The 25,356-nt window shown below is 49.8% G+C and overlaps 10 protein-coding genes across 10 annotated transcripts; 6 read left to right on the top strand and 4 right to left on the bottom strand.

The window, feature by feature from the left end:
* Nucleotides 1-286: 286 nt before the first annotated feature.
* On the bottom strand, nt 287-918 carry BJX68DRAFT_267325 (uncharacterized protein; the record flags this gene model as incomplete). The annotated part of the gene is made up of 4 exons (XM_071045795.1): nt 287-608; nt 654-684; nt 738-802; nt 854-918. 4 exons carry the CDS (start codon nt 916-918, stop codon nt 287-289), a joined length of 483 nt encoding a protein of 160 aa, XP_070898512.1.
* A 2,457-nt stretch (nt 919-3,375) lies between these two features.
* On the top strand, nt 3,376-5,013 carry BJX68DRAFT_238073 (Zn(II)2Cys6 transcription factor domain-containing protein). Its single transcript, XM_071040282.1, has 2 exons — nt 3,376-3,647; nt 3,702-5,013. Exons 1-2 carry the CDS (start codon nt 3,543-3,545, stop codon nt 4,917-4,919), a joined length of 1,323 nt encoding a protein of 440 aa, XP_070898511.1. The 5' UTR covers nt 3,376-3,542; the 3' UTR covers nt 4,920-5,013.
* A 157-nt stretch (nt 5,014-5,170) lies between these two features.
* On the bottom strand, nt 5,171-5,506 carry BJX68DRAFT_267323 (uncharacterized protein; the record flags this gene model as incomplete). Its single annotated transcript, XM_071045794.1, has 1 exon — nt 5,171-5,506. One exon carries the CDS (start codon nt 5,504-5,506, stop codon nt 5,171-5,173), a length of 336 nt encoding a protein of 111 aa, XP_070898510.1.
* Nucleotides 5,507-5,664: 158 nt separating this feature from the next.
* On the top strand, nt 5,665-6,240 carry BJX68DRAFT_267322 (uncharacterized protein; the record flags this gene model as incomplete). Its single annotated transcript, XM_071045793.1, has 1 exon — nt 5,665-6,240. One exon carries the CDS (start codon nt 5,665-5,667, stop codon nt 6,238-6,240), a length of 576 nt encoding a protein of 191 aa, XP_070898509.1.
* Nucleotides 6,241-6,985: 745 nt separating this feature from the next.
* BJX68DRAFT_267321 (uncharacterized protein) lies at nt 6,986-7,459 on the top strand (the record flags this gene model as incomplete). Its single annotated transcript, XM_071045792.1, has 1 exon — nt 6,986-7,459. One exon carries the CDS (start codon nt 6,986-6,988, stop codon nt 7,457-7,459), a length of 474 nt encoding a protein of 157 aa, XP_070898508.1.
* Nucleotides 7,460-8,236: 777 nt separating this feature from the next.
* On the bottom strand, nt 8,237-11,601 carry BJX68DRAFT_276164 (Zn(II)2Cys6 transcription factor; the record flags this gene model as incomplete). Its single annotated transcript, XM_071048028.1, has 6 exons — nt 8,237-9,466; nt 9,581-9,802; nt 9,850-10,580; nt 10,628-10,708; nt 10,774-11,206; nt 11,339-11,601. The coding sequence occupies 6 exons, from the start codon at nt 11,599-11,601 to the stop codon at nt 8,377-8,379; spliced, it is 2,820 nt and encodes a 939-aa protein (XP_070898507.1). The 3' UTR covers nt 8,237-8,376.
* A 928-nt stretch (nt 11,602-12,529) lies between these two features.
* BJX68DRAFT_276161 (uncharacterized protein) lies at nt 12,530-13,487 on the bottom strand. The gene is made up of 2 exons (XM_071048027.1): nt 13,251-13,487; nt 12,530-13,172 (listed from the first exon to the last, which is right to left on the bottom strand). The coding sequence occupies exons 1-2, from the start codon at nt 13,352-13,354 to the stop codon at nt 12,665-12,667; spliced, it is 612 nt and encodes a 203-aa protein (XP_070898506.1). The 5' UTR covers nt 13,355-13,487; the 3' UTR covers nt 12,530-12,664.
* Nucleotides 13,488-14,728: 1,241 nt separating this feature from the next.
* BJX68DRAFT_255598 (uncharacterized protein) lies at nt 14,729-15,211 on the top strand (the record flags this gene model as incomplete). The annotated part of the gene is made up of 2 exons (XM_071043067.1): nt 14,729-15,097; nt 15,155-15,211. 2 exons carry the CDS (start codon nt 14,729-14,731, stop codon nt 15,209-15,211), a joined length of 426 nt encoding a protein of 141 aa, XP_070898505.1.
* Nucleotides 15,212-15,855: 644 nt separating this feature from the next.
* Nucleotides 15,856-16,248, top strand: BJX68DRAFT_255597 (uncharacterized protein; the record flags this gene model as incomplete). Its single annotated transcript, XM_071043066.1, has 1 exon — nt 15,856-16,248. One exon carries the CDS (start codon nt 15,856-15,858, stop codon nt 16,246-16,248), a length of 393 nt encoding a protein of 130 aa, XP_070898504.1.
* Nucleotides 16,249-17,026: 778 nt separating this feature from the next.
* On the top strand, nt 17,027-19,180 carry BJX68DRAFT_276158 (uncharacterized protein; the record flags this gene model as incomplete). Its single annotated transcript, XM_071048026.1, has 6 exons — nt 17,027-17,272; nt 17,378-17,501; nt 17,683-17,755; nt 17,969-18,396; nt 18,488-18,609; nt 18,674-19,180. 6 exons carry the CDS (start codon nt 17,027-17,029, stop codon nt 19,178-19,180), a joined length of 1,500 nt encoding a protein of 499 aa, XP_070898503.1.
* Between the last annotated feature and the right edge of the window lie 6,176 nt (nt 19,181-25,356).

Below are 25,356 nucleotides of genomic sequence, written 5' to 3'. Positions count from 1 at the left end.
TGGGGAATCACGTATTTGGGCTCCTAATATTATTACTCTCTTAATCGAATATTGCCTCTTCCATGTCCCTAGTTACGGACTACATTTTAGCCTCCAGTCCAATGTGGCTGAATAGCACATTAATTCTAGTATACCAGTAATATCTTTCGCGTTATGAGTACATTTGTATTGACTTGCTCGGTTATCCTCATCGGGTTTATTAGTAAAGATATATGAGCGTTTTTTATAGCTACTCATGATAATATCAAACAACAACTCTTAGATTCACAACGAAAAGAAAAATACATCAGGAATATTTAAATTTCTGCATCGAATGACTGGCCGATATCTGCTGTTCCAGTGCAATCAAGTCCTGTCCGTCGCTGCCGCTATCATTGTTCCATCGCATAACCACTGGCGTTGGGTATGCAGGCGCACCATCAAATAATCGCTCCTTGTATACCGATCCCTTAAGTCGAGTCTCTCTGGTCAGGGCCCCGCACTGCGTTGATGCCTCGTTGCGGAACTTCACGCGATCGTACATGACTCTGGTGGGCCTTTTGCGGACGGTCATGATTGGGCGGATGCGAGGGACGGAAGCTGTGACAATAATAACGGTGCCCTCCGTGCTGCGTTTTTGTTAGAGAGGCTTGAGAGGGGAAGCGAATTCTTACAGAAACCAGATTGACCACATGGCGTATGCATCTGGAAAGGTCAGTGAGTCCCCCGTACAGCAGCAGAAGTATGGTGTCGCGTACAGCTGACAGATGAAGAAGTCATCAGTTGAAGTTGGATTGTTCTCAGGATGGCAGCAGCAATTGCCCTGTCAGAGTCAGTAAGTGCAAGCAATAGTTCAGCTGGTGCGGATGGTTACAAGGAGCTCATGGAAAGTATTGCGCACAGAATAATCTTGGTCTTGAGGCGGAGTTGAAGGTGCATGATGACCAGGAGGCCAATGGCTACGAGAATCAAATCTGTCAAGGCATTGAGCGCTGGGAAGATGTTAGCGTCCACGATCTTATCATCCACCAGGCAAGAATTGAGATACCTCCTTGGAAAAACCCATACCGCTGCACCGGAAGCAAATCCTGACATGCAGCCAGAAACTGATAGGGGTCCCATAATCCACTAATAGGCTTGCACTGCGTAAACTATAGGATAATTGGAACGACATTTGTCACAATGTGTAGAACAACCAGCCCCCACAGGAGCTTCCGGCGCATTGGATGAACTGTCAGTACGGTTATCTGAAGAAAAATAATAAATGATATCCGACCGAGCATGAGGCCCAATACTCCGAATGGCATCGAGATCGTGGCGAATTTCATCATATTTCTAACGCGGTCTTGATCGAGCATCAGGATCGCGAGCTTTGTTCCTAGACCGCAGTGTGTCGCAGCAGTGCATAGACCGGAGGCGACGGCTTGCAGGATCTTTCGGATCGAGTCAATAAGATCCCAGATTTCTGCTAAAAACGAGGTAACAGCTGGAAACCCACATATGCCCCGATCATAAATATATCATCAAGGAATGGTTGTCGAACCACAAGTACCTGGGAGTACGTTCTGAGCGCAATAACGACCGTGCAGATCGCGAATTCAACCCAGATCAGGATATACAGTGCCGATTCAGAAACCACCTTGTCTCTCTCGAGTTCCTCCACGATGCCTATTGAAGCGCTCTGCGATTAAGGTAAAGTCATTGAGAAGATGGTCGATCACACACCGGGGAGAAGGATTAAAAAGGGCTTGCGCGGAAGGATGCGTCGCGACGTTTAAAACCCCGCGGGGTTGGAGGCTTGAAGAGAGGGAGGGACCTGGACTCGAATCCTCTGATTCCTCTCTTCTCATGGTCGACATCATCAGGTGGCGCATTATCTGACCAACGCGACGTATAGCAAAGACTTTTATTGGCTATGCAGGGGCAATTCACAAGTTCTCCACAGCTCTCCTCATTTACCTCCAATCATGACGAGTGATCTAGATCAGGAGTCAGACCGCGCCTCAGCCGGCGCCAGATGCCGACGAGGCCAAGAATCAAGACCTGTAAGGAACGTCTTTTCGACGGAGAAGTCGTATTATAAACTAGAATACGAAGCATGAAGAACTAAGGAGGTTCTGCGGTAGCAGAACCGACTATATCCAGCTGACCGTCACGTGGTAATGACCTAAGCAAGGCCAAGGCCCGTGACAAGACCCATAGGACTGGAAAATAAGCAGGGACGCCAAGAGTAGGGGACTTTTGCGGAGTAACAAACTAAGTTAAGTTAACGACCTGGAGGGAAGATTACCTAATCTTCCCTCCCACAATACGCAACTCACGGAAATCCCGGTCGACCCACCCACCTCCTCAATTCTGTAAAGAATGGCCAGCTTTGAAGCTGTTCCAACGATCAAAACCACGTGAAATCAAGAAGACTACTAATTATGACAATAAGGACATCTGGTTCTAACTATATGCAGAACACTTTGGTGGAGGGCGCTTTGATCATTCTTATGTATCCGCTCCAGATACAGCGCTTGTACTTAGGAACCCCTCGCCCATTTACCTGCTTATTTCTTAACGTAATTAAATCTCTTGCCTCTTGAACTTGTAAACCATTTTTTAGGAGTCAATTGCTGCTTATATATATATATATTTTTGCTGCTGAGCCCGAGCTTCTGCGCGGAGAGCATCCGATTCCTTAACGGTCACTGCATTGTTGTATAGAGCCATCTCGCAGCCCTTTACAAGCTTATCAAGCACTTGCTTTAAAGGAAGAGGGATGTTTAATGACTTCTAGCAAGCATCTTTTTGATTGACAAGCTTTCTTAGGTAGTTGCCGGACTGGATAAGGCGTGGCAAGCATGGAGGAGCTGTTGATATATACATATATGTGGCGCGGGGGGCGGCTGCTGTAGATCTATAGACCATGTAATTAAAACCACTCAAGCACCTGGTTGGGATTTGTTGAAGGTTCCTTGCTCAGGGGTCATCTAAGGGGAAGAAGGCAGAAGAGATCTGTAGCGGCTACACCGACGTAGCCATATGATTGATGTGGTACACGATAGATTCAACGATGGTACAGCGATTGTTCTCTCTCTCTGTGTCTTCGTGACTTCGTCGACGGTCGGAGATCCAGGGGTAACAGGATACGTGGCCGCTAACCGGCGTCACGTGTAGACCCACTTTCATATCAGGATTATAAGGTTGCATTCTAGCTGCACGAAAGCCACTTTGAATGTTTAAAAAATGGCATCTTGTATGCTGTATTGGGTGGCCGGATCACCCGGGAAATAGTTACTACCCTGAAAGGAAGCTTACGTAATTTAGTTACTCCGCAACGAACTACCTCAACGTGACGCATGAATTCCGAGTGTTGAAATCTGTCCACGGGACTAGTGGAAGTGGCGGCCAGGACGGGCTAACCCGCTTGAGACGGCCAGTGAACTCTATTTGACGGAGATTGGCTGCTTCTTCTCCTCCCGACTCAACTCCACAAGTCCAACTGACTCTCGATCGCTGACTGCCTGCCGCTGAACCCCGATCAACAGAGCCGTTGGGGATAATTGTTTCACTATCTCATGGTTCTTGACATGCTCGCCACTGTTCCGCCTGCGACAAAAGGTCGCAGATTCCACCACAAGTCGCGGTACGGCTGTGCGGCGTGTAAAAAAAGGCGAAGAAAGGTATATCAGCCGACTGGCTGCCACCTGCTGAGAAGAGAGACTTACAATCAGTAGTGCGATGAGAGAAAGCCTGTTTGCGGAAACTGTGCCCAGCGGTCTGTTGAATGCTCCTTCAAGAGCCTCGAACCCGCATCTAGGCGGATTTCCACGATCGGAAATGCCTCGCGCTTAGTGACAATGGGAGTTCCGGCGCAGGTGCCTAGTTCAGGAGCTGTCATTCCCTTTTGCCGCAACAACACGCGAGACCTGGAGCTCTATTGTCACTTCCAGATCTATACATCTGTTAGCATGGCGCACTCGGCTGCCCTGCTGCGATTATACCGCGAGGACATCCCCAACCTGTCAGCGTCATTCCCATTCGTCGGCCACGGGGTATTAAGCGTCGCATATTTCCACCTTGCCTCACTCTCGCCCCACGAGACGTCAAAGAAACTCCTTACAGAAAGCGCGTTCCACATCAACCAGGCTCTTCCAAGCTACTTAGAGACAATCAAAAACATTACCCCGGAAAATTCTTCGGCTGTCTTTAGCTTTGCTATGTTCGTGGTGCTATTTACATTCGCCAATGCCAGCGAAGAAACAACTGCCGTTCTTCATACTGCGAGGGCTCCGCCACGCACTCGCGAAACCACCATTCAATGCCTAAGCATTACTGCTGCACGAGTCGCGCGCAGTATTCAAAACATCTTCCTCATTTTTGCGCGGACCCAGCAGTGGATTTCTTCTAGCCCTGTATCCCTCGTCGCTCAACAAATCGTGGACCCAACCCTAAACGAGAGCACCATGCAATGGATGCACGTGGAGGACGAACACCTGGCGAAATTAAGTCAGCTATGGAAGGACGACTCCGTACTTCATTTGAAAGACTCGTGCGCGCTTTCCCGTGCTTTGGCGTGCCTCCGGGATACCTTCCGCATGGTCACTCAACTGACCGTTTTACCTGCGGAGAACATCGCGGAAGGTCAACCCAACACGAGCACCAACGACCTATCTAGCATCCACAAACAATTATGTGCTGGCCACCTGTATGACGCTCCTAGTGTTTTCCTTTGGTACATCCAACTTTCACCGGACTTTATCGACTTATTGGAAGAAGGGAACGCCTACGCAATGGTTGTGCTGGCACACTATGCGATTGTCCTGAACAGGGCCTGTTTCGAAAAATGGTGGATTTTTCGACTTGCTCATCGCTTTGTAGCTACGGCTGAGGTAATTCTTGGAGAGGAGAAGAGGACCTGGATTGAATGGCCGCTGATGGTGGTTGCAACATAAATTAATCAATATGAGTAGGAACTAAATACTTTGGGAAGCATCGCTTCACTTTTCACCCAGTTCAAAAGCAGTATCCGTCATCTGAGGATGGCAGGGGAAAACTTGGACTATGATAATCCAACCAGCGTTCAGCCTCGTCAAACGCTTTGAAAAATATAAGCTGAGCCTGAGCGCTGATCATGGCCTGCAGGGTTTAAGCGATTAAAGCCTTAGTGGTGGCCGATGTCTTATTGCCGGGGTTCTGGGGCCAATTACTGCTTCACAAATCTGTCTTCATGACTCTTGTATAACGTGCTCGTATCCAAGACCTCTCCTGTCGTCGATTTGATAAAGTCAACCCGCAAGTTATTCTCATCGACAAAAGTGATGGTGGCATATGCATAGTCCTTGTCGTTGAGAAACTCCAAATTTGCTGGTTTCCATAAGGTGGGAGCCAGCCTTTCAATATTCCCGGCCGTTCCAGCAACGATGTACATCGGTGCTTTGGGATTTTGCATGCCGTTTGTATCAGCTTTGTTCTTGTATTGCGGGGCGAACCGTTGAGAGTTGTGTACGTGGCCAAAAACCGCTAAATCGGCACCGGACATGTAGAGAATCTCCTCAAATGCGTCTTGACAAGGTCCGCATCGCAATCTGGTCGTATACCAAGGTCGATGGCCTGAAATAACTACTGAAGGACTGACTGACTGATCAACGCTCGCGAGGTCAGCAGCAAGAAATTGAAGTTGTTAATTATCCGATCCAAATGGGCCACCATTCAGGCTCTGTGAGCCTCCATCGGCGCTTGGAGCTCGTCACAACCCCACTAACACCAGCCTGGGATCGCAACCGCAAGGCCGAAGACGCCACCAAAGAACCATACACCGGCTCCGGCGCCGACGAGCCGGTCATCTGGTTCAAGCAGACCATCGGCCACGCCTGCGGCCCCATTGGCCTTCTGCATAGCGCGATCAATGGTCCCGCCGTCAGCTTCATCAAGCAAGGTTTCGATCTCCTGGCCATACGGAACGCCACGATTCCGCTGGGTATGGATAAACGCGCCGAGATGCTGTTAAGCAACGAGCCGTTTGAGCGTGCGCACAAGTTTATCGAGCTGGATGGTGGGCGGCATTATACGAGGTTTGTTAAGAGCCATGGGAAGCTATGGGAGCTTGAAGGGACAGGGAAGGGTCCCCTGGAGAGAGGTATTCTTGCTGATGATAAGGACGTGCTCAGCCCGCGGGCACTGGAGATGGGTCTTAGACGTATCATCGAGTTGAATGCGTATGGGGGTGGAGAGAGCCTTCTTCTTAGGTGCATTGCTTTGGCTCGCAGGTCTTAAATGATATGATTGAGTTCCTGATAAATGCCAAGTTGTGGGATCCATGTCAGGAGGGGTTTAAGTCATTTCTAGTTCCGTTTACCAACTCGTGCATATCACGTATATGATCTTTACACCGGGTGCGTAAAGACCAGCGCTCGAACCTCAACGCTAACCCTAGGACACGAGCTGGGAGGTGAATTCAAGGGTATGAACGACGTATGTACTATTAGTGAGTGTCGTCACAGATTGTTATTCAATTTCTCCATACTAACTGAGCTAGCGCTGCACAATCTAACCTCGCCCACTACGAAGCACTTATTGTAGAAAGTCATGCAGACTATGCCGGGAAAAGCTACACGAACCAATTGATTGAATGTGGAAGCTATCTCAAGGATTCAGTGGGCAGCTTGACTGAAATAATGGAGTATTTCAGTGATGTCCGGAATGTTGAAAATATCCCGCTTTGCACGTGAGTTCTTTGGCCGCCATCTCTCTTCCAAGCTTAAACTGGTAGTCTCGCTTTTGTCGCGACCCCCTTGGTCAACGCCGCCTTGCACTATCATACGAGGACATGGTTATCCGAAGACGACACGTGGATATGCTCGCTGACATTTATCGTCGATTGGCGCCCCTGTACAATGTAACAAATTACGTTGCTGTTGGAACAAACCAGATCCTTAGGCTGGTATACAGCCTTTCTCAAGAAGTGATGCTTCGTGGGAATTAGTCCCACCTTGCAGCTGCCGGTGGCTCTTTCGCTCAGATGGCAAAGAGTGCGAACGTGAACCACAACCTCAGGCTAGGTGCCGGAAACCGGCTGGCCAACTTTCCAGACCTCTGGGTCTGCTATCCCCGGGCGTATCTGCTGATCTCTAACTCCATTGACTACAGCCTCTCTGTCGGACGACTACCACACGACAACGATATCCCTGAATTTCTTCTAAATACTCCACCAGATACTCCCAAGGTCAGGCTCCCGTGGATGACAAAGACTGACCTGATCAACCCTTCCGACGCTACAGGGGCAGACTTCTGGTGTCATTCCTACTGCCCGCCCACTCGGCCACTCTCCATCATTCGACCCCAGACCGATGCAATGCCCATGCCCAATGCCATTGCAGGTGGCCCTGTTGTGGGAATGAATAAGCCTCCTCTGCAAGTCCAGACATTACCTGGAGCACTCTGGCAGGATGGAGCTGATATGAGAACGTGTACAATCACCACATTACGCCCGTGACATTTGAGCAAGGACCAATCAACCTTGACTTCTTGAACCCATATCCTCCCACGGCAGTGCCATTTTTCTAGCCTTCAACCAACCGGCAGATACCATATGACTGTCTGGGACAATCGGGTAACATTTCCACAGCTATTGTTGGAAGCGAGATAGGCCATCCAGGCGATTTTGGCCAAGTATGCATGAGAGACGACGAGAACCAAGCATCTAACATGTGGGTACTGGACTACTATAATGAAACGGCCGGAAGCGGCCTATCTATGCTCTATTCCCTGACGTATCCACACCCCACCGACGAGTCCAATGACGAGCAGACCGACAGCAACGACGGTTCGGTTTATGGAGTAGGCCAAGCTCCTGACATGGCCTAGCCGTCCCTGATCCGAGATGCCGCGGGATCTCAAATCCCCCATGGATCATGGGGGAGTGTGATGTGATTGCCCCCAAGCTCGAGCTAGTGGATGACTTTCGGGAGTTACGCGTCTGCCGATTGGTTTGTGCATCTGATATTTTGTTGAGATTTACCACCCTTTCGGCTCCTGCGAGGCCCCTGCTGCGAGGCCATGCCCTGTCTGGGGCTTTCTTGGAAAGGGCAAGGGGGTCGAGCGCAGCGCCATTGTGGGGAGAATGTATTCTATCTAACCGTGTCTGGCTAAGCTGCATTGCATTCGTTCATATTGGACAAAATTAAGATCGTTCGTTTTTGCTAACGTTGCGCCGGTTCTTCCCCGCATGTTCTCGTCTTTCACTGCCCCTAGCCTTCTTCTTTTCTCCGTTCTCCGTCTTGATCCCCGCGGTTCGGCCCCGAATTATATGCCGTGATCGCCCAGGTGTAACTGAGCCTAGAACAGATTCCATGCGCCTGCCTTTAATTGTCCATACAAACATAACACATGACGTAGCTTCTCAAAAGCAACTCATGCACTAATAACGCCCTCCTCCACCATACCAACCGTAACCCCGCCCAAGACTCCATCTGAATACTCCGACGCCGAGCTCCCCAGACTCAGGAACGCAAGACTCCCACTCTCATCCAGTAGAGGCCCATCCCTGAGTGTGTACATCCCGCACGCGTAATCCTGATGCATGAACGATAATTGTGAAGATGGAAGTTGCGTCGGGTACGCGTACTGCTTCAGCATGGGGTTGTAGCTTGGGATGACGAGGGCTTCGAGTATGGTAGTGTCCGTACTTGTCAAAACAGCCGGTCCTTGCTGTGAAGGAAGTGCCTGCAGTAGTGGCGGCGGCGGTGGGTGCCGGTTCTGATATTGAGGTTGAGGCTGGTGTTCCGGCTCGAGCAGCGTATACAGATTCGCGAGATTCGCAACCTGCCCCGTCCCCAAAACAAGATTCGGAGCAGAGAAGTGAGCAGTAGGTCCGGAACCGAAACTAGCACTCGTTGGCGAAGCCCTCAAATCCGACGCGAGGATCGACGACGCGGGTATGGATGCACAGACAGACACAGACCCAAGCCCAGGCCCAGGTCCAGGTCCAGGGCCAAGAGAAGAAGTATCTAGTCCCGTGGGATCAACATCGCCGCTACCGCCACCAAGCAACTCATGAATCTCTGTGTACGCGGGGAAATACCCACGACTAAACCCGTAGTCCAGCGCGAGCGTTAACTGGAGGTAGAGCTTCGGATAGTTCGCAAAAAGCTCTGACCAGCTGGCTGGCGCGAGGTTCGGACTCGTACGCCCGCATCTCTTGCCATTCGTCCCGGATTCTGCGCCAGCGCTGCCTTGTCCCTGCGCACCATTACCCTCATCCTCCCCACGAACGCGAACCCCAAACCCAACGCCCGCCCTCGGGAGCAGATAATCCGCAACCTGCAGTGTCTGCTGTATGAACCCTGCAACGGTATCCGTCCCGTCGTAGCGGTGCTGGTAGACCTGCATGAGGTTGGCGTAGTAGCGGAAGCGGCGCTTGCGGGTTGCGGATTGGGATTTTGTCGACGAGAGTTTTACGTCGAGGGCGGACAGGAGGAGGGGGTGGGCTGTTAGGAGGATTCTAAATTGGAAAAAGGAAACAAGGGTTAGTATTAGGTTTTGGTCGGAGGTGGCTGGGGAGGGGGGCGGGGGGAAGTGGAATTGGGAATAAGGGGAAGAAAGCGGTGTGCCTTACGTGCTAATAGGCAAATGGTGCGCGACGCCCTGCCCGAGGAAGCGCTTGATTGTATCTGTGATACAGCCCGTCGCGTCTTCGAGGTCATCTTGGATACGTTCGTGGTCTGCTTCTGCTTCCTCGGCTGCCGCTGGGGAGGTTTCGGTGGGTTTATCGGTCGAGGAGGGGGTATTTAATTGGAGGGTTAGGACTTTGAAGTTGCAAAGGGCGAGGCGGGCGGCGCTGGGCTTGTCAGTCTTAATGCTAGAGACGGGCAGGTGAGTACTCACTGGTAATAGAAGAAGGTCAATCCAAAGTATAGACTGACAGACTCGTGCGTCATGTGGGAGTTCACGACTGCCCCCAGCGCGGCCTTTGCGTTTGTCGACCATTTCAGGAGAGCCGCTTTGCAGCTTGCGACTTGTTTCTTGACACTTGTTGCCGACTGCGCTTGTGTCTGTGCCAAACCTTGACCTTGAGTCTGGCTCTCAGGCTGACTCTGCCTCTTCCCAAACGCAGCACCCCCCATGAAACCCAATCCCACGCCCGTCCCAACTCCCGAATTCACAAGCACAAGGATATCCGAAAAAACAAGCGCAAGCTCACACTGAATTCTTAGCACCCTGGCTAGCAACCTCTTTGTTTGAGCATCATAAACCTCCGAGCACGAGATTTCATCCTCGAGGTCCCGCTCGCCCAGGGGTGTGAGGCAGCTCTCCCCCGTCAGACCCTTTGTCTGAGGTGTGATCTGTGGGTGGCGGCGGAGACCGAGTGGGATGATGCGATCGCGGAGTAAGATTGACCACCAGATTCGGCGCTTGATGTTTTCTTGTTTTGGGGTTGCGCTTGGATTTGACGCTGAGGAGGGGTGGAGCGCGTTGTAGACGATGGCGTTTTGAATTGCAATGCCGAGCCATAGTGACCCGGCGTGGAGGTCGGAAGAGGAGGATTGGTGGGTTAGTAGCAGGGAGCCTTGGATTATGGAGAGGATGGATTTTTCGCAGTTTAGGTCGTAGAGGAGCTGGTTTTGTTAGCATTGCCAACCTGTTATGGTCGATGGGGACGTACCTTTGCGCGTGTATAGAGGACATTCCGCGCTGTTCGAATGTCTATAAACCCGGCGGACTTGATTGCTTTGGATGAGACAAACTGTCCTCATATCAGCATATAACTTTTCTTGATAGAAATGAAAATCACGGAATAAAGCAACATACCGCTGATGCCGCAAAAAGCATAGCCTGAAACGTAAACAAGGTCACCCCAGTTTGCTCGACCCCAGACTGATGGTAATACATCTGCCAAAACTCTGCCTCGTTGATAATCGGCAAACAAGGATGAACATAGAGAAAATACTTCCGCACAAACTCATCAAGTGTCCCGCCCGAAGGCACACGGAAGCAACCCTTTAGATTGAGATATTGAATATCCTCCTGCGGAATCTCGGAGAAACCGGGGAGTTTGAGGAATAGGTGGAATGAGTAAAAGACGTCGGAATCTGCGCCAAACTGTGTTGCTGTAGATGAGGCGCAGCCTGGTAGTGGCGGCGTATTCCAGGCCTCGGCGGCGTCGCTTCCGTTCCAGGTCTGTGAGATTAGAGGACTTCGTGATGATGCTCTGGGGGATTGGAAGACAGATGATTTGAGGATGCTTGGTGGCGAGGGGTAGGGCTGGCGATGGGGGCAGCCGGGTTTTTTGGTGCGGAGGTTTCTGCTTCGCTGTTAGGTCGATCTCGCCTACCTTGAAGCGCTTGCTGGAGGATGAAGAGGGATTTGGACTCACTGTGACGCAGAATGCACAACGCACTCTTGCTGGTCGAGCTCGCAGTTTGTGCATGGGACGCCGTGGCTCGAGGCATCACAGCGCACCTTCCTATCGCGACACCAGGTACAGGCAATCCGTGATCGTTTTCTCGGAGGTTTGTTCAGTTTCTCGATCTTTGGGCTCTTATTCCCAGGACTCCTCTGGAAACCAAGTGAGGCACTCAAGCCCGATGCGTTTGGTGAGGGCTCAATCAGGAGCGGTCCCTTTTCGTTCGAATCCATTCTGACTGTTCAGTGTCTGGGACCTCTCAACTCAGCTTGTGTGGATGTGTTTAGAGCCACAATCAGCTGGACGAAACGGATCATCAAGGCAGACCAGATTGATAAACCAGAGAGTCCTCGTCTCCCGTTAACAGAGCACAAACTCAGTGGAAACTTCTTAGTCTTAGTACCGCCAAACTGCCATGGGCTTCTCCACAATACTCCGCATTCTTTCGGCTCTGACAGCTGCATATCAAGGATGTAAAAGCCGCTGACGGGGTTCTAGGTTCGGGATAGTACGCACACGTGGAGATACTATTCTTGTTAGACCGAACTGCTTTCTCTTTCAGGGATGTCCATGTCAACTCGCATTGCATACCTATAAGGCACTGTGGAGCATGCATCAGCAACTAACGACAACGCCAGTCCGCCGTTGTTGTTATCACTGTCAGCTCCCGGCCCGAACTGCGCATAACGGCCACAATTACAGACCAGTCACCGTCGCCCTCTAGGGCAGGACCGTTGGCACTCCACTCGGGCCGGGAGTTAGCGCGTCGTATGTGGCTTGTAAAACACTAGCCCATCTGCACGAGGAGACCAGGGTTTTAGTGGGGCTAGCGTCCGATTCAAGTCGTAAACAGGCGACGCCGAAAGGCCACCCCAACCCCCTGCAGCCCCAGTTCGGGCCGAGAGCGAAATGACAAGAGTTGCCCCTAGCTCTAAAGCATGATGATCGACAGGCTTTCTACTTGCCCCTCACACTACCATGAGCATCGATAGCTTCTGCTTAGGTAGGGTCCTCCCCGCCTTTTGTAGACTAGGGCGAAAGTGGCATTGCCTGTGAGGTTCAAGCTGCATTTGGGATTTGAGATCAATCCAAGCTTGATTACTAGTAGGTACCCCTTGAGGATTATTTCCGTTCTGGGACTAAATACAATTCAGTTATTACGGAGCACGACCGACTGGTCCATTCGCCACTCCTCTTTCCCCGCATCACATCACGTCGACTTGCAAACAACCTCGCCTCATCACATGCACCAAAACACTGACTCAGTCCCCCTCACCTACATTGCAGTCGACTCGATCAGAGCGCAAGAGCAACCCCAAAAATTCCCAACGCAACAAGCACACTACTGCTGACTGCCTTGCGCTCAAACGCCGCCATCGCACCCGAATCATCCTTATCCTGCACAGCCTCATTCAAATCCCACGCCTCGCCACCAGACCCATGCTCATCATCATCATCATCCCCGGTACTCGCCTCAATACTCCCATTAGTCGCAACAGCTGCAGAGGGATTGTACGTAATACTCCGATCCGCAATTTGCGTCGCAAACAGTCCAAAGTAGTTCTTGACACTGGTGGGCAGTTCCTCGTACCACTGCGGTGGACCGTCGCTGGCGACTTGGGCCTGGAGTGCGCTGCGCGAGGCCGGGTTCACGAGGCCGCGCAGGACGGACGTGGGGATTGCAGCGAGCACGTCCTTGGCGATTCCTGGGGGTGGAGTTGGCAGCGCGCTTTGTAGGCTGCTGAAGCGTTTGGGGAGTTGCCAGTTGGGTGGAAGGGTTGGGAGGAGGGCGGCGAGTTGGGAGCTTTATCTTTGTGAGTATGTCTTTTTTTTATATATTCTAGATGGGCAGTGACACTCAAGGTGGCGGGGGGGCACTTACAGCTGCGAGGGCAAGTTCCCAATGTCAATAGTCGTAGTCGGAGCGTCATCCTGCGCAAAGGCCGCAGTCGCGAGGCAGAAGACAGAGATGATGGAGAAACGCATGTTGGCTTGGATAGATTGACAATGAGCGAGCAGCAGCAGTAATTTTCTTCAAGTGAAGTTCACCTCGATGTGAGGAGACAGAGCAGAATAGCAGAGCTTGTTCTCCACACAAAGAGATAAAGGCTCGGTCAGGTCAGAAGAAAGGAGGGCGCAGAGGGGAAGGGAGGTAGACATACTCTAACAACCCAACGGGGCCTGCCAAGGGCACATGCAATATAAGAGCGGCGACTGTGACTGTGACTGTGAAATTGACTGATTGACGAGCCCCTTTTCCTACCTCATAGATGTGCAAGGGGAATACTCGGAAGAACGTGCCAGAAAGCAGGAAAATAGTGCCGAAGGGATTGGATATAGGGGTCGCCTCTCCGCGGTCCGCTTGGCCCTCTACGGCGGCGAGAGAAAAATCAGGGCAGTAAACACAGACTAGGAGGGATTATACGCTTTGTCGATCGCGAGGCTTGCCGAAATTGTTATGATGGTTCCGGCCGGGGGGCCACGGACGACGGGGTGGTTCCCCCCTCATGACGCCAGAGGATGCAGGCGTGATGCCACGGGACGCAACCTGATGAGAATGCGTCTGGAGTATTTGGATTTTACGTACTCGTCTGTTGGTAGGAATATCCCTCACAGAGCACACCAAGCCCTGCGTAGAACGTGTGAGCATGGTCCAGACAGTCTGTCCTATACCGCCCGTAGGATACTGTATGCTAAGCTCTTCTTGTGCTCCATTTACGTACAATTTTTTACCCGTCCCTATGACTGGCTAACAATATGATTTGGGATAAGCATTTGCTCAACGAGCCCCAACATTCAAGCCGAGCCTTCCACCTCCCTTGCCTTTTGTCAAGCAAGAAGGATTGAGTGGCAAACTAGCCAGGAGCAAATTCAATCCTCCTGCTAGCCGGCTGACCGAACTAGACATCATTTCCCAAGTCCAATCGCAGAGTCTCGACCCTGCAGCCTCCAAGCCCCGCACTACCCCTTCTCAGTGGTTGCCATGTCCTTCTCCTGAATTTTCTTGATTATGACCGTCGACCCGCGGGCAGTTGGCCGAAGCAATCAGCCAGAATCATGTAATCCTCTCATCACATGGAGCTATGGGCAGGGGGGAAGACGAAGATTGCGCCGTCTTGGCCTGATCTCCTCCTCAATGTGCAGTGGATGCCACCAGCGGAGAACAACAGAGCCATAGATATAAAAGCTCCCCAAGTGTACACCCCAACCTTTTTCACCATCAGCAACCTCAGAATCCCAAGAGTTCACCGGTGTTCCACAGCTTCTCTCTCATTTAAGCTCACGCTACCCCATCAATTCAAAACACTCGCTCAAACTCCCTGTGCATTCAAGGCCAGCTCTTCACTTCAAACCTTCAGAATGAAGTTCTTCCAAGTCCTTCTCCTCCTTGCCCTCCCCTTCCTGGCCTTCGCCATTCCCGCCCCCGAGGCAATCGACGAATTCAAGAACGCCCTCGTCGAGCGCCAGAACGGCACCGGCGGTGACCTCTTTGGTGGTCTTGGTGGCCTTGGTGGTCTTCTCGGCGATCTTATCAACTCTATTGGGCCTCTTCTTGACCTGCTTAACCCTACTACCTTCAAGCAACTCCAATCGGTCCTTAATGGCGCTGCTAAGCTGCTGACTGACAAGAACGTTGGAAACATCGAGAAGGTCGTTGGCAACGCCGCCAAGCTTCTGACTGATGACTTTGTGGATAGCATTAGTGGCTTGATTGATGCTGTTGCTCCGGTATTTTTATTTGCCTTTTTTCTTGAATGTAGTATTCTGACTAATTCTCCTCTGCAGCTCATCAACGCCGTTGTCCAGCTTATCTCTGGTGTCCTCGGCGCCATCTTTGGCTAAGCTAGCCAACAGGCGGGAATCAGTTGTTGAGCTCTAAGCTTTCCTTTCGACAATAAACGACTATCTTGCATAGTCAGGCTCTACGGCTGGTTCCTTTTTTAACAAGTATACGATCTCGTGTGCGAACGACTACCTGTGGCAGGAAGAAAGGGAGGACGTTATGCGGTAATGTGGTTCGATGCGGCTGGGGTGTACGTGTCCTTCAGAAGTGAATGAATGGTGAGAATTGTTGAGTGTATATAGTCGCAGTGCTTGGAGGTCATTTAAGGCGGCTTATGTAGCCTTTTGTTAATATTAATATGCTTCCCTTGCGATCTCTGGTTGCCATGATTCTTTTAACCTTGAGCATTTGGTTCTATTCTTGTTGCTAGAAATAATAACTCTTTTCTCGTTTTTGACTCCGGGACAGATCTCCGAGTTCCATCTGTGCAGTGCAAATCTAGATAGACATGTCAGTGAAATTCCTGTAATCCACACCCCCCGCCTGACTCGGACCCGCGGCCAGCGGCCAGCGACCAGCTTTGGCTGACCCTAAGCTTGGGATCCAAGAAATCCGCAGAAAAAAAAATTCCTCGCAATCGTGAGTTAACAGTCGGCAGTCCAGCTCCAGAGCTGCAAGAAAGCCAGCTGCAGCTCCCCGCGAAATGTGGCCGCGCGACTTGCGCGCCTTTCATGTATACTGGCCCGACATGATAAAGAACAAGCTGCAGGTAACCGCGGACGCGGAGCTCGTCCTCAAGGAGATTTTCCACCCTGCCAAGAGCGTCCCGCTGTGGCTGCGGCCTGCTGTTCTCGTTGCGATGCCCTTTATCCGACGGCTGACGATTGAGCAGCTTCCGCTGTCTGTGCGTGAGCAGTTTCATCTCAAGTCGACCAAGGGTTCGCGCGCGCTCTCAGGATTGTTTGTTAGTGGGATGGCGTGTGTTTATCCGTTTACGCCGCTGTTCGTTCGGCAGTTGCCCAAGACGTATTCGATTCGGTTGTTTAGGAAGCAGATTAAGAAGAGGGTGGGTGAGGGGCAGTTGTTGAAGCCTTGAGGATCCGTCGTTTGAAGGCTTTTTTTTTTCAATGTTGGTTTGTTTATGAGTGATGTGATGTACTCGAATTATGCATGTATTCTCCAGACAGATTTCAAGAATGAGTTTTGTACAATTTGTTCAACAGTACGCTGCGAATAAGATATCGAGAATACCATTGAAGTTGCAGGAATAGTCAGCAGTGCTGTACGCAGCGCTCAACAAGCGTAGCACAACCGGGTAAATGCCTCGAGCATACACAAGATTGACCCCATAACGATAAATCTCGGACCTGATTAGCAAGATCCCTGCTTGGACTAGCACAGACGTGGCACAAGCCAGCAAAAGTCAAGTCGGACACACCAGGATTCGAGTTTTCCTCCTTTTCTTCCCTCGCTCTCGATGAATCCCCTATTTCCCATGGAGACAGACTATTTCCCCCTAAGTCCCGTCGACTAATGTGGAGTTAGGCCCCAGCATCACCCGTCGTCCCGAATCCCTACCGCGGACTGTTAGGGTTGAGATGACCCTTCCCTCACCCTTGGCTCGTGTGAAGGTGCCCTAGTCTATTAACACCCACTGCGATTACTCGCAATCCATGGGCGATGAATACTTTCTTACTTTATTTCCCTCCCCCCGCCCCAACCACCCCACTTCGAGTTGAGCCGATCGAGTTGGGCGAACTGAGCTGAGTTGCTGCGTGCGTACTTAACACTCACCTCACTCTCCTCCATCACATCCCCCTATCACTCCCTCCTCTCAATACCAAACATCCAAAGGGGAAAACCGCACTGCAAAAATGCTCCTAACCTTCCTCGGCTTCCTAACGCGCATCGGCGTCTTCATCTCGTCGATAATAACAATCAGCCTCAACGCGCGCTTCTACACAAACAACACCCGGAGCGACAACCTGATCATCTACATCATCGCAATATCGTCGTTCAGCGCTGTCGCGTGCCTCGTCCCACCGTATCCGAATTTCCTCTGGGATCTGTTTTGGGCGCTCGGTGCGCTCCTTGCGGCGGTTTTTGCGTTGGTTGTGCAGGTTTGTCTCTCCATTGCTTTTTTTTTCTTCAAACTTAGGAGGAGAGTTTTGAGTTTGCTTGAGGAAGTTGCAGTGAAAAGTCAAGTATTGATCAGTTTGGTGTAGTTTGTTGAATCCGACTGCTATGGGTTCCGCCCCGATAACGATGTGAACTGCTCGACCTACAAGGCCGGGACGGCGTTTACGTTTCTCGCTGCGTTGGCGTGGTTTGCAAGTGGGTTTTTCGTGAGTTGCCTTGATACTTGGCCGTTTTCTATCCGATCAGGTACTGATATTTCTTAGGGCGGCCTCCGCATTCTCGGTGTCCTGTTTAATATTGGGCAATATGCTTCTCGTCCGTATGTATCCCCTTGTTAGAAGACCCTGGGAGTGAGTAAGAATAGCTAATTTGTATAGGCTCTACATCCAAGGTGCAGAAGACGAGAAGGAAGCTCAAGGCAACAGTGGCGAGAAGCAGGAACCGAAAAGGAAGAAGAAGATCAAGTATGCCCTCCCCCCGGGGCCTCTTATATAACCAGCTCATATTGATCTCTGCCAGGGGATTCGGAAACTCACATATCGCACGATACTTTGTTTGTTATGGACTCCTAGGCATCGTGCTCATCGCCGCGGGTCTTCCACTTCTGTGAGTACTAACCCACCTCGATACTTCTCCCTCTCTGTAAAAAGAGAATGGAACCCACTAATAGCGTCCAGCCTCCTCTACGCCGCCCCCGCCTTCGCCGTGTACCTCCTTGACCGCATCCCCATCCCAGACCTCTACGTCAGCCTCCTCAATCCCACAAACGACAGCATCCAATTCTCCGTCCTCAGCGATATCCGCGTCCCCGATGCCGTAACAGTAAACTTTGACTCAATGCAAGCGCAATTCTTCCGCCCCGAGACGCGGGACAACCCGATCCCAATTGCAACAGTTGATCTGCCGAAACTAAAATTTTCTGCAAATGAAAAGGTTACGCTGGTCAATCAGACGATGAAATTGGGGGATATTGAGCAGTTTGCGTTGCTTGTTGAGGATGTAGCATATAATCCAAGATTCAGTGTGGCGGGGCAGGCCAAGACCAAGGTGGGCGTTGCTGGGTTGAGTACCACCATGGATTTGATGAAGGTTGTTACTTTGCCGGGTATGTTTTTTCTTTCTGTTTCTTTTGTAGGGTTGTCATTGGAGTTGGGGTCTGTGTATCGGGAGTGGAATGTGGTGCTAATGCGATGCAGGCTTCGACAACTTCCCCAACCTCTGGATCAACGAGCTCGGCGTCATGCCACCAGACGAGCAAGGAAATAACGTCTACGGAGAAGTGGTCGTCTTCAATCCCGCCCCTGCCACCGTAACCCTAGTACACCACCCTCCCTCCCTCCCACAATCCCAACCCCAGGACCTACCTACTAACCAGCTGACAGGGCGAAGTAACCCTCGCCGTCGTAATCGCAAACATAACCATCGGCCAAGCAACGGTGGCAGTGGACAACATCGTTCCGGGAAACAACACCTTTGTCGTGCGCGCAAGGCTCAACACGGCCGATGTTCAATCCAACATTGACGCCATTATTATGTCTGAAATCCCGTACCTCCGCGAGGGGAACGTCATGGCCTCTGCACGTGGTGTATCCGTCATCTACCGCGGTGAGCACCTGGAGTACTGGGAGAAAGCCTTTCAATCTATCCACGTTAGTGCGACGCGGCCCGTGAAGGAGCTTTTGGGCATGGTTGTCAATAGTGGGGTTATTTTTCTATTGGGCGGTATTGAGCCTGGGGAGGGGTTGAAGGAGTTTGTGTATAACCTTGTTGATCAGATTCTTGAGACTGTGAGGGCCTTGCCTGAGGATGGAGTGGAGGGATATACGGAGCATATGTCGGCGTTGGCGAAGTTGGTGCTTAGTTTGTTGACATTTTTGGGGCTTTTATAGGCTGTGGATGTAGGGTAGGTTGGGGTAGGGGAAGTATTAACTATTACTAGTAGCGTTAATAAACTAATAGCAAAATCTGTACTACGGACTTGCAGTACTTTGTGCATCTCTGCTAACTTGATCTCTCGAGGCCATTCAACTGTCAGCATATTTGTTGCATTAGCGATATTATACATCCAAGTCTCGGTAGTAGGAGCTTTACCAAAATGTTCAAAATCCAAAAAGCACCAGATTTCATCTGCAGATCATGGTTTAGTCCTGCAGCCTGGAAGTATCCATAGGTTGAAGATAGATATATATTTTCGCACCTGTCATAGCATTCCAATATAATAGCTCACACGCCTGGATAACCATAGCTTGAAATGAGTGGTAGTTACAACGAGATAAATGTAGTCTGGCACTTTCTTATAGAGCAAACCAGGCAGGCAGGCCTCTCTTTGATGGTACCTATTAACTAGCGGTCATTAGTGAGCAGAAATGCCCACATCCTATAGAGCAAATATCTGTCCTTAGCTCAACCAAGCCTCGCCTCGTCCACTACAGCACGGCCTTGATAGTACATCAAACAAAGTTTTATTTTCATTTTATTTTAATTTTTTTAAAAAAAAAGAAAAAAAAAAGAAAACAGGAACAGACTAATTAATAAAAAGCACTAAATGTTACGGAATCAATGTGAAGGATAACATCAAGAGCCATGACTGGAGCGGAAAAAACATACTGTCCACGGAGTAGTTCGAAGTTAAGTGAGGAGTGAAGCAGTTGGCGTTGGCCAACTTTTATCTCACCGCCTCCCCACTCCCTTCCCCGCTTGTGATCGCCCACATCATCACCTACATTAACGACAAGTAACCCTGCATGGGAGATTGATTGAGCGAAACCAGGACATTCAGAAAGATGAATGCTCTTCCATCGCCTGTACCGCAAAATAGCTCCCTAACGACGGCTCCATAAATCGGCAATGAGACCGAGGAAGATCTAGCGAATCCGCTTTAGACCTGGCCCTCACCCGCGGGTGACCCTCTGGACCCTCCACCCAACCCGTCCCGCGGGTGGGTAAGCGACCGAGTTATCGACCCTGAGGGTCGTTCACCTAGAGATCCAACCCTCAGGAGGGTCACCCGCGGGTGAACCTCAGGGTCCCCAAACAAGACAAACAGGTAGAAAACGTGACTTGCTTGCGATGCATAAATTATGTAGATTTAGAGAGGATTTCTATGTATTCATTTATAACTTTCAATACGGCAGTAGAGTAAAGGATTAAGACTCAAGAGGTGAAATCATAAGAAATTACATTCTTTATCATACGAATGACAACATAGGATGTAGAGAATCAAACAGTATAGTTATTATTGAGATCCAAGTACATAGCCCTCAAGTAGCTTCGAGCGCTTGCGCTTTCTACTAGATACACGCTGCTGTGTGTCAGGCAAAGGAGGGTTTATGTTGTCGTCGTCATCATGCTCATCATGATCCATAGCCTCTCTATCTTCAAGGTCAAGTGTTGTCGTACGAGACCGTTGAAGGGACTGTGCGTTCGGGGGCTGTATACCCTCCGCCTCATACTCCATATCCTCTGTCTCTTCCTCGGTATCACTAATCGGATCAAACGATTCGTGCCGTGTTTCATTAGCCTCTGTCATGGCTGTGATCTCTTGGTGTGAGAGATACTCCTGTAGTATAAGCCGTTTCTGCTCTTGGAGGTCAAATCTTGTCGTACACATCCATAGCATAATATCCCGGATAGTCTTTGGCTTTAAAGACCCTCGTCGATAATGGCAGATGTCCCGAGCGGAGTTAAAGAGACGCTCCACTCCTGCCCCAGTCGCTGGGGTCGACATAACATCCCGGGCAAGACTTGCAAGTACAGGAAACTCGTGTTCATGGTCTTTCCAAAAGACCCGAGGGGAGCCTCGTACGGTCGCTAAAAGAAAGAGTTAGTGTCATTTAGTAAGAAGAGAAGAGAGCACGTACGACTTTCAAGGTACCTCGTAAGCTCGTTCTGCTGCGGAGGCAGTGACGCATGCGAGTTTTCAAATAGTAGATCAGCGTCAGTCATTGTCGTCATTGACAATATTGCGTCTGATTGTAGCCTTTCTTCCGGACGTTTTTCCTCGTACGAGGTAAAGAAAGACTCAAAACTTTCATGATAGATCCTTTATAGTCCTTCTCTGGATTATCAGACTCCCAGTCCTTAGTTAAGAAGAACTGGAGCTTGTTTGCTGGCGCTAGGATCGTACCAATTGCGTAGAGGTTGCCTTCAATACTATCTGTCATAGCGTAGTACTTTGATAGCTTCTCTTGCGCAGCCTCAAGCGAGGAAAGCATTAACTGCTTCCAAGGTACCTTCTTCTGTTGGAATCGACGGATTGAATTTTCAAGATAATCAAAAAGCCTATTATAGAAACTAAAGACTAAGTGAATACTTATGTCTTTAGTCGTACAAACGACTGTTGTGTATCTGAAGAAGGGCTGCAGGATGAATAGTAGATAGTCGATTTGTCGCCACTCCTCGGTGTTTAGTGCAAAATGAGGCTGATCATACTGCGAGCAGAATGTGTCAAAAGTCGCTTGGAGTCTCTTGGCCCGGCGAAGCATAAGATATGTTGAATTCCATCGCGTTCGTACGTCCTGGATAGACACGAGCTTTAGCTCGTCGGGTTGAAGATTATAGAAAGCAGCGCGGCGTTGAGGGCTTGCGTTGATATAGACAGCAAGACTACGAACCTTAGATACATAGATATAAGTATAATCATCGTATAAATAGAAAGTAAGAGAACTAACCTTGTTTAGTGTGTCAGCAATCTCTCGCTTCTGCTGTCGAGCACGTAGAGCTCGTACGCGATCCTCTTTCCACTCGAGCTCCGCGGTGTCGTTCTTTGGTGAAGCCTTCATCTTCCCAAGCAGATCATTCAGACTGAGCTGAATCACATGTGCAATACAAGGGACTTGGATAATTAAGGACTTGGTGTTAAGCTTTAGAGCCTGTATTGTATCGTTGACGACAGCTATAAGTGTAGTGTTATTAGACGCATTGTCTGTTGTAACCGCAAGCACTCGATCGAGGATTTGATGCTGTTGCAGAGTTCGTACGACAACCTCACTAAGGTTGGCCCCTGAATTTGTACCAGAAAGTGGTTCAAAACCAAGAAGGACTTCGCGATAGTCCCAGTTCTGATCGAGGAAATAGGCTGTTATTGCCATAAATGCTTGTTGGAATGGTGATGTCCAACAGTCAAGTGCTAGAGATAGCTTTGCGCCTAGTGGTAGGCTTCGGAGAGCAGTTGTTTGGTTTTCGGTGACAAATTCACGAAGCCTCGTACGGATTACCTTCCTAGAAGGAATAGTCGGTGTTGTTGGGGCTAGTCGTGCGTACGAAATAAGGTCATGGAACTCTTGATGCTCGAGGAATAGGAAAGGTAAATGCGACACTGTAACTAGATTTAGAAGCTTCTGTTCCCAAGTACTCTGCGTGAATACTTGGGCAGGCGCCCTCTGACCCTAGTAGATTATCTATTAGTTAGTTTCAAGTAGAGAGATGATCTTAGTCGTACATACAGCTTGTACGAGTAGTTTTTGGATGCTTGGCTTGCCTGTCCCTCGCTGACGTTGTGGCCCTTTAAGGTGTTTATTCATCGATGAGGTACCAGAATGTGCTGACGCTGGATGTTCAAGAACTGTACGGCATCGCTTGCACGTCACGCCTGGCTTTCCATCTTTCGTATTGGCCACTTGATCGAAGCCTTCCCAGCAGGTTGCGTGATGCCTTCCATCCCAATTAATTCGCCTTTTCCTCCCATAGTCAGTTTGAAGCCACCACTCCACGAATTCCTTACTCATATTCGCTTCGTACGATAGATATTCGTTAATCCGGTCAGGTTTAATCCGCCGAAGGTTTTCTGGTGCTGGAGGTGCTAGCGGTCGAGGAGCAGAGGAATTGTCAAGTGTTGTATTAAATGAAGGTTGACTGGATGGAAATGGACTTGAGAAAAGAGTGTCGTCCGGGACAAGGTATGAGAGATCTTCTAGTCTAACCCCCTCGGCTGTTGAGGAGGGATATCTATCCGAGAGTTGAGACATACTTCATAGGTAGTTTGTAGGGGCTCTGAAGAAGATGACTTACAGAAAGTAAATAGAAAAAAGCTATCGTCCGGGGAAATTCAGTTTACCCTGGTCGCGAGAGGACGCGAAGTTGATAGATCATCTTCTACCCTATCGGGCTAAGGTTATCTTGTCCGATTGGCTAGTATAGAGGTGTCAGATAAGCCCTATCGATCCTGCTTAAGGTCCGAACGGTCTTAAGGTATTCTTATATCGAAGAGAGAAGACTGCTGCTTAACGAACTAAGAAGGTAAACTGAGTTCCGAAAGGTAGGGTAGCTTAGATTCCGAAGATAACAGACAGTAGCTAAAACTAATTACATACAATAACGAGTGTCCTTAAATACTAAGTTCCATCATATCCTAGCTATGCTCGGTTCATAGCCTGCCTATGATCCGATCGTATCACGGATATGTTCCCGTCGTAGTCAGTCTATGCTCTCCATAGCCTGCCTATGACCGTAACCCTAATCTGGCTTAGCATCATAGCTTGACTATGATCGGTCCCGGCGCATCGTTCCTCCGTAGTCGTCACGGCGCTAGGCTGCGGCACGACGGATCCATTAGCTGACAATGCCCGCGTTCTCTGACAAGAGGGTATATGCGGGTAAAGAGGGTCACCCTGAGGGTCGGTGAGGCTCACCCGCATCAACCCTCGAGTCATGTTGTCTTTTTTTTTCTAATGGAAAACGTTAAAGTCCAACAATCTAGAATTTCAACCTTCTTTCGTACAAGATCTAGAGCAATTAGAGGTAAGCTGAATTAGCAGAGAATCAAACAAGACTCTAATTAGTTAATTGCCTAAGACAACTTTATATTTAATGCTTGTTTGGCATTAAAAATAAAGATGCATTTCTTATCGTACAAGTGCACCACTATCAGTTTGCTTCAGAAATATATTTTGACTACTACACCATGAGTATTTCACAATATCTATTAAAACTAATCTTCAACAAGATATTTTCAGTCGATACTAAGAAACCTAAGGTGACGATGTACGAAGTATTGATTTACAATTCAATTTCTTTATATCTCGAAAGTCTTCATATTTAAAGACAAGAAGAATCTAGAGGTATACCAGAACAGCTGTAAATACCAGTATTTTAAGAAGCTGAATCATCAAATTTATACGTCCGAAATAGGAAAGGCGCGGAGAAATTATGCATTTGAGGGTCGATGAGGGTCAATGCGGGTGACCGTCAAGGGACCCTTAGAGGGTCAGGGTCAAGGTCAGGGTCGGTGAGGTTGGACCCTGACCCTCTGAGGTGCGGGTGGAGGTTCCTGATCTTGGACCCGCGGGGCGGGTGAGTGCCAGGTCTAAATGACAATGATATTGAACGCGGAGAACTAAGAAGTAAACTAAGTACATGTGCGAGAATGAGCGTCCTTATATCCTCCTGGTGGCTACCGGTAGCTGGCAGTAGCCTAGCTACTGTCAGTAGACGGTAGCTTAGCTATCGCGGTAGCTTAGCTACTGGCTACCGTGCTGCGGTAGCTACTGCTGCTTGACCTGGCGGGCGGTTGGTTTCTGCCGGAGTTATTCTGGTTTCGTACCGTCCCGCGCCCGATTGGTTCATGGATGATTGGCTATCGTTGCTCCTTAGCGTACAGAGGCTAGCGCCGTAACAAATACTGTCACGTGGCTATCCTGCTGTACCAGTAAGATAGTCACTAACCGTAGGATCTCGTACGAGCCCCAGAGCTAGAAACGTAATTCGGATTGTCGTAACTGGATTACTTCCCTAATACTCGGTACGGACGTGGTAAGCACAAGGCTTGGCGAGCTGAAGACGTGACGAAGGTACAGATGACTAAGTCTTGTTCGTGACAGTATCGTGACGATGCAGTGGTTCACCAATGGGCTTCGTAGTTGAAGGTACGGCCTCCTAAGCTATCGTCGCGGTAGCTGAGCTACTGTTTCCCTTGGCTGGCTACCGTCACGTGACCCATCGGGCGGTCTCCTGGTTTCTGCCGTAGTTATTCGGGTATCGTATTGTCTCGCGCCCGATTGGTCCATGAATGATTGGCTGTCGTTGCTTCTTAGCGAACAGAGGCTAGCGTCGTAACAAATACTACCCT

The sequence above is a fragment of the Aspergillus pseudodeflectus genome (assembly GCF_044049435.1).
Source record: "Aspergillus pseudodeflectus strain CBS 756.74 chromosome Unknown BJX68scaffold_24, whole genome shotgun sequence".
Taxonomy (NCBI): Eukaryota; Fungi; Ascomycota; class Eurotiomycetes; order Eurotiales; family Aspergillaceae; genus Aspergillus; species Aspergillus pseudodeflectus.
The sequence above is the reverse complement of the archived record's forward strand: the minus strand, read 5'-3'. Positions and strand labels throughout refer to the sequence as shown.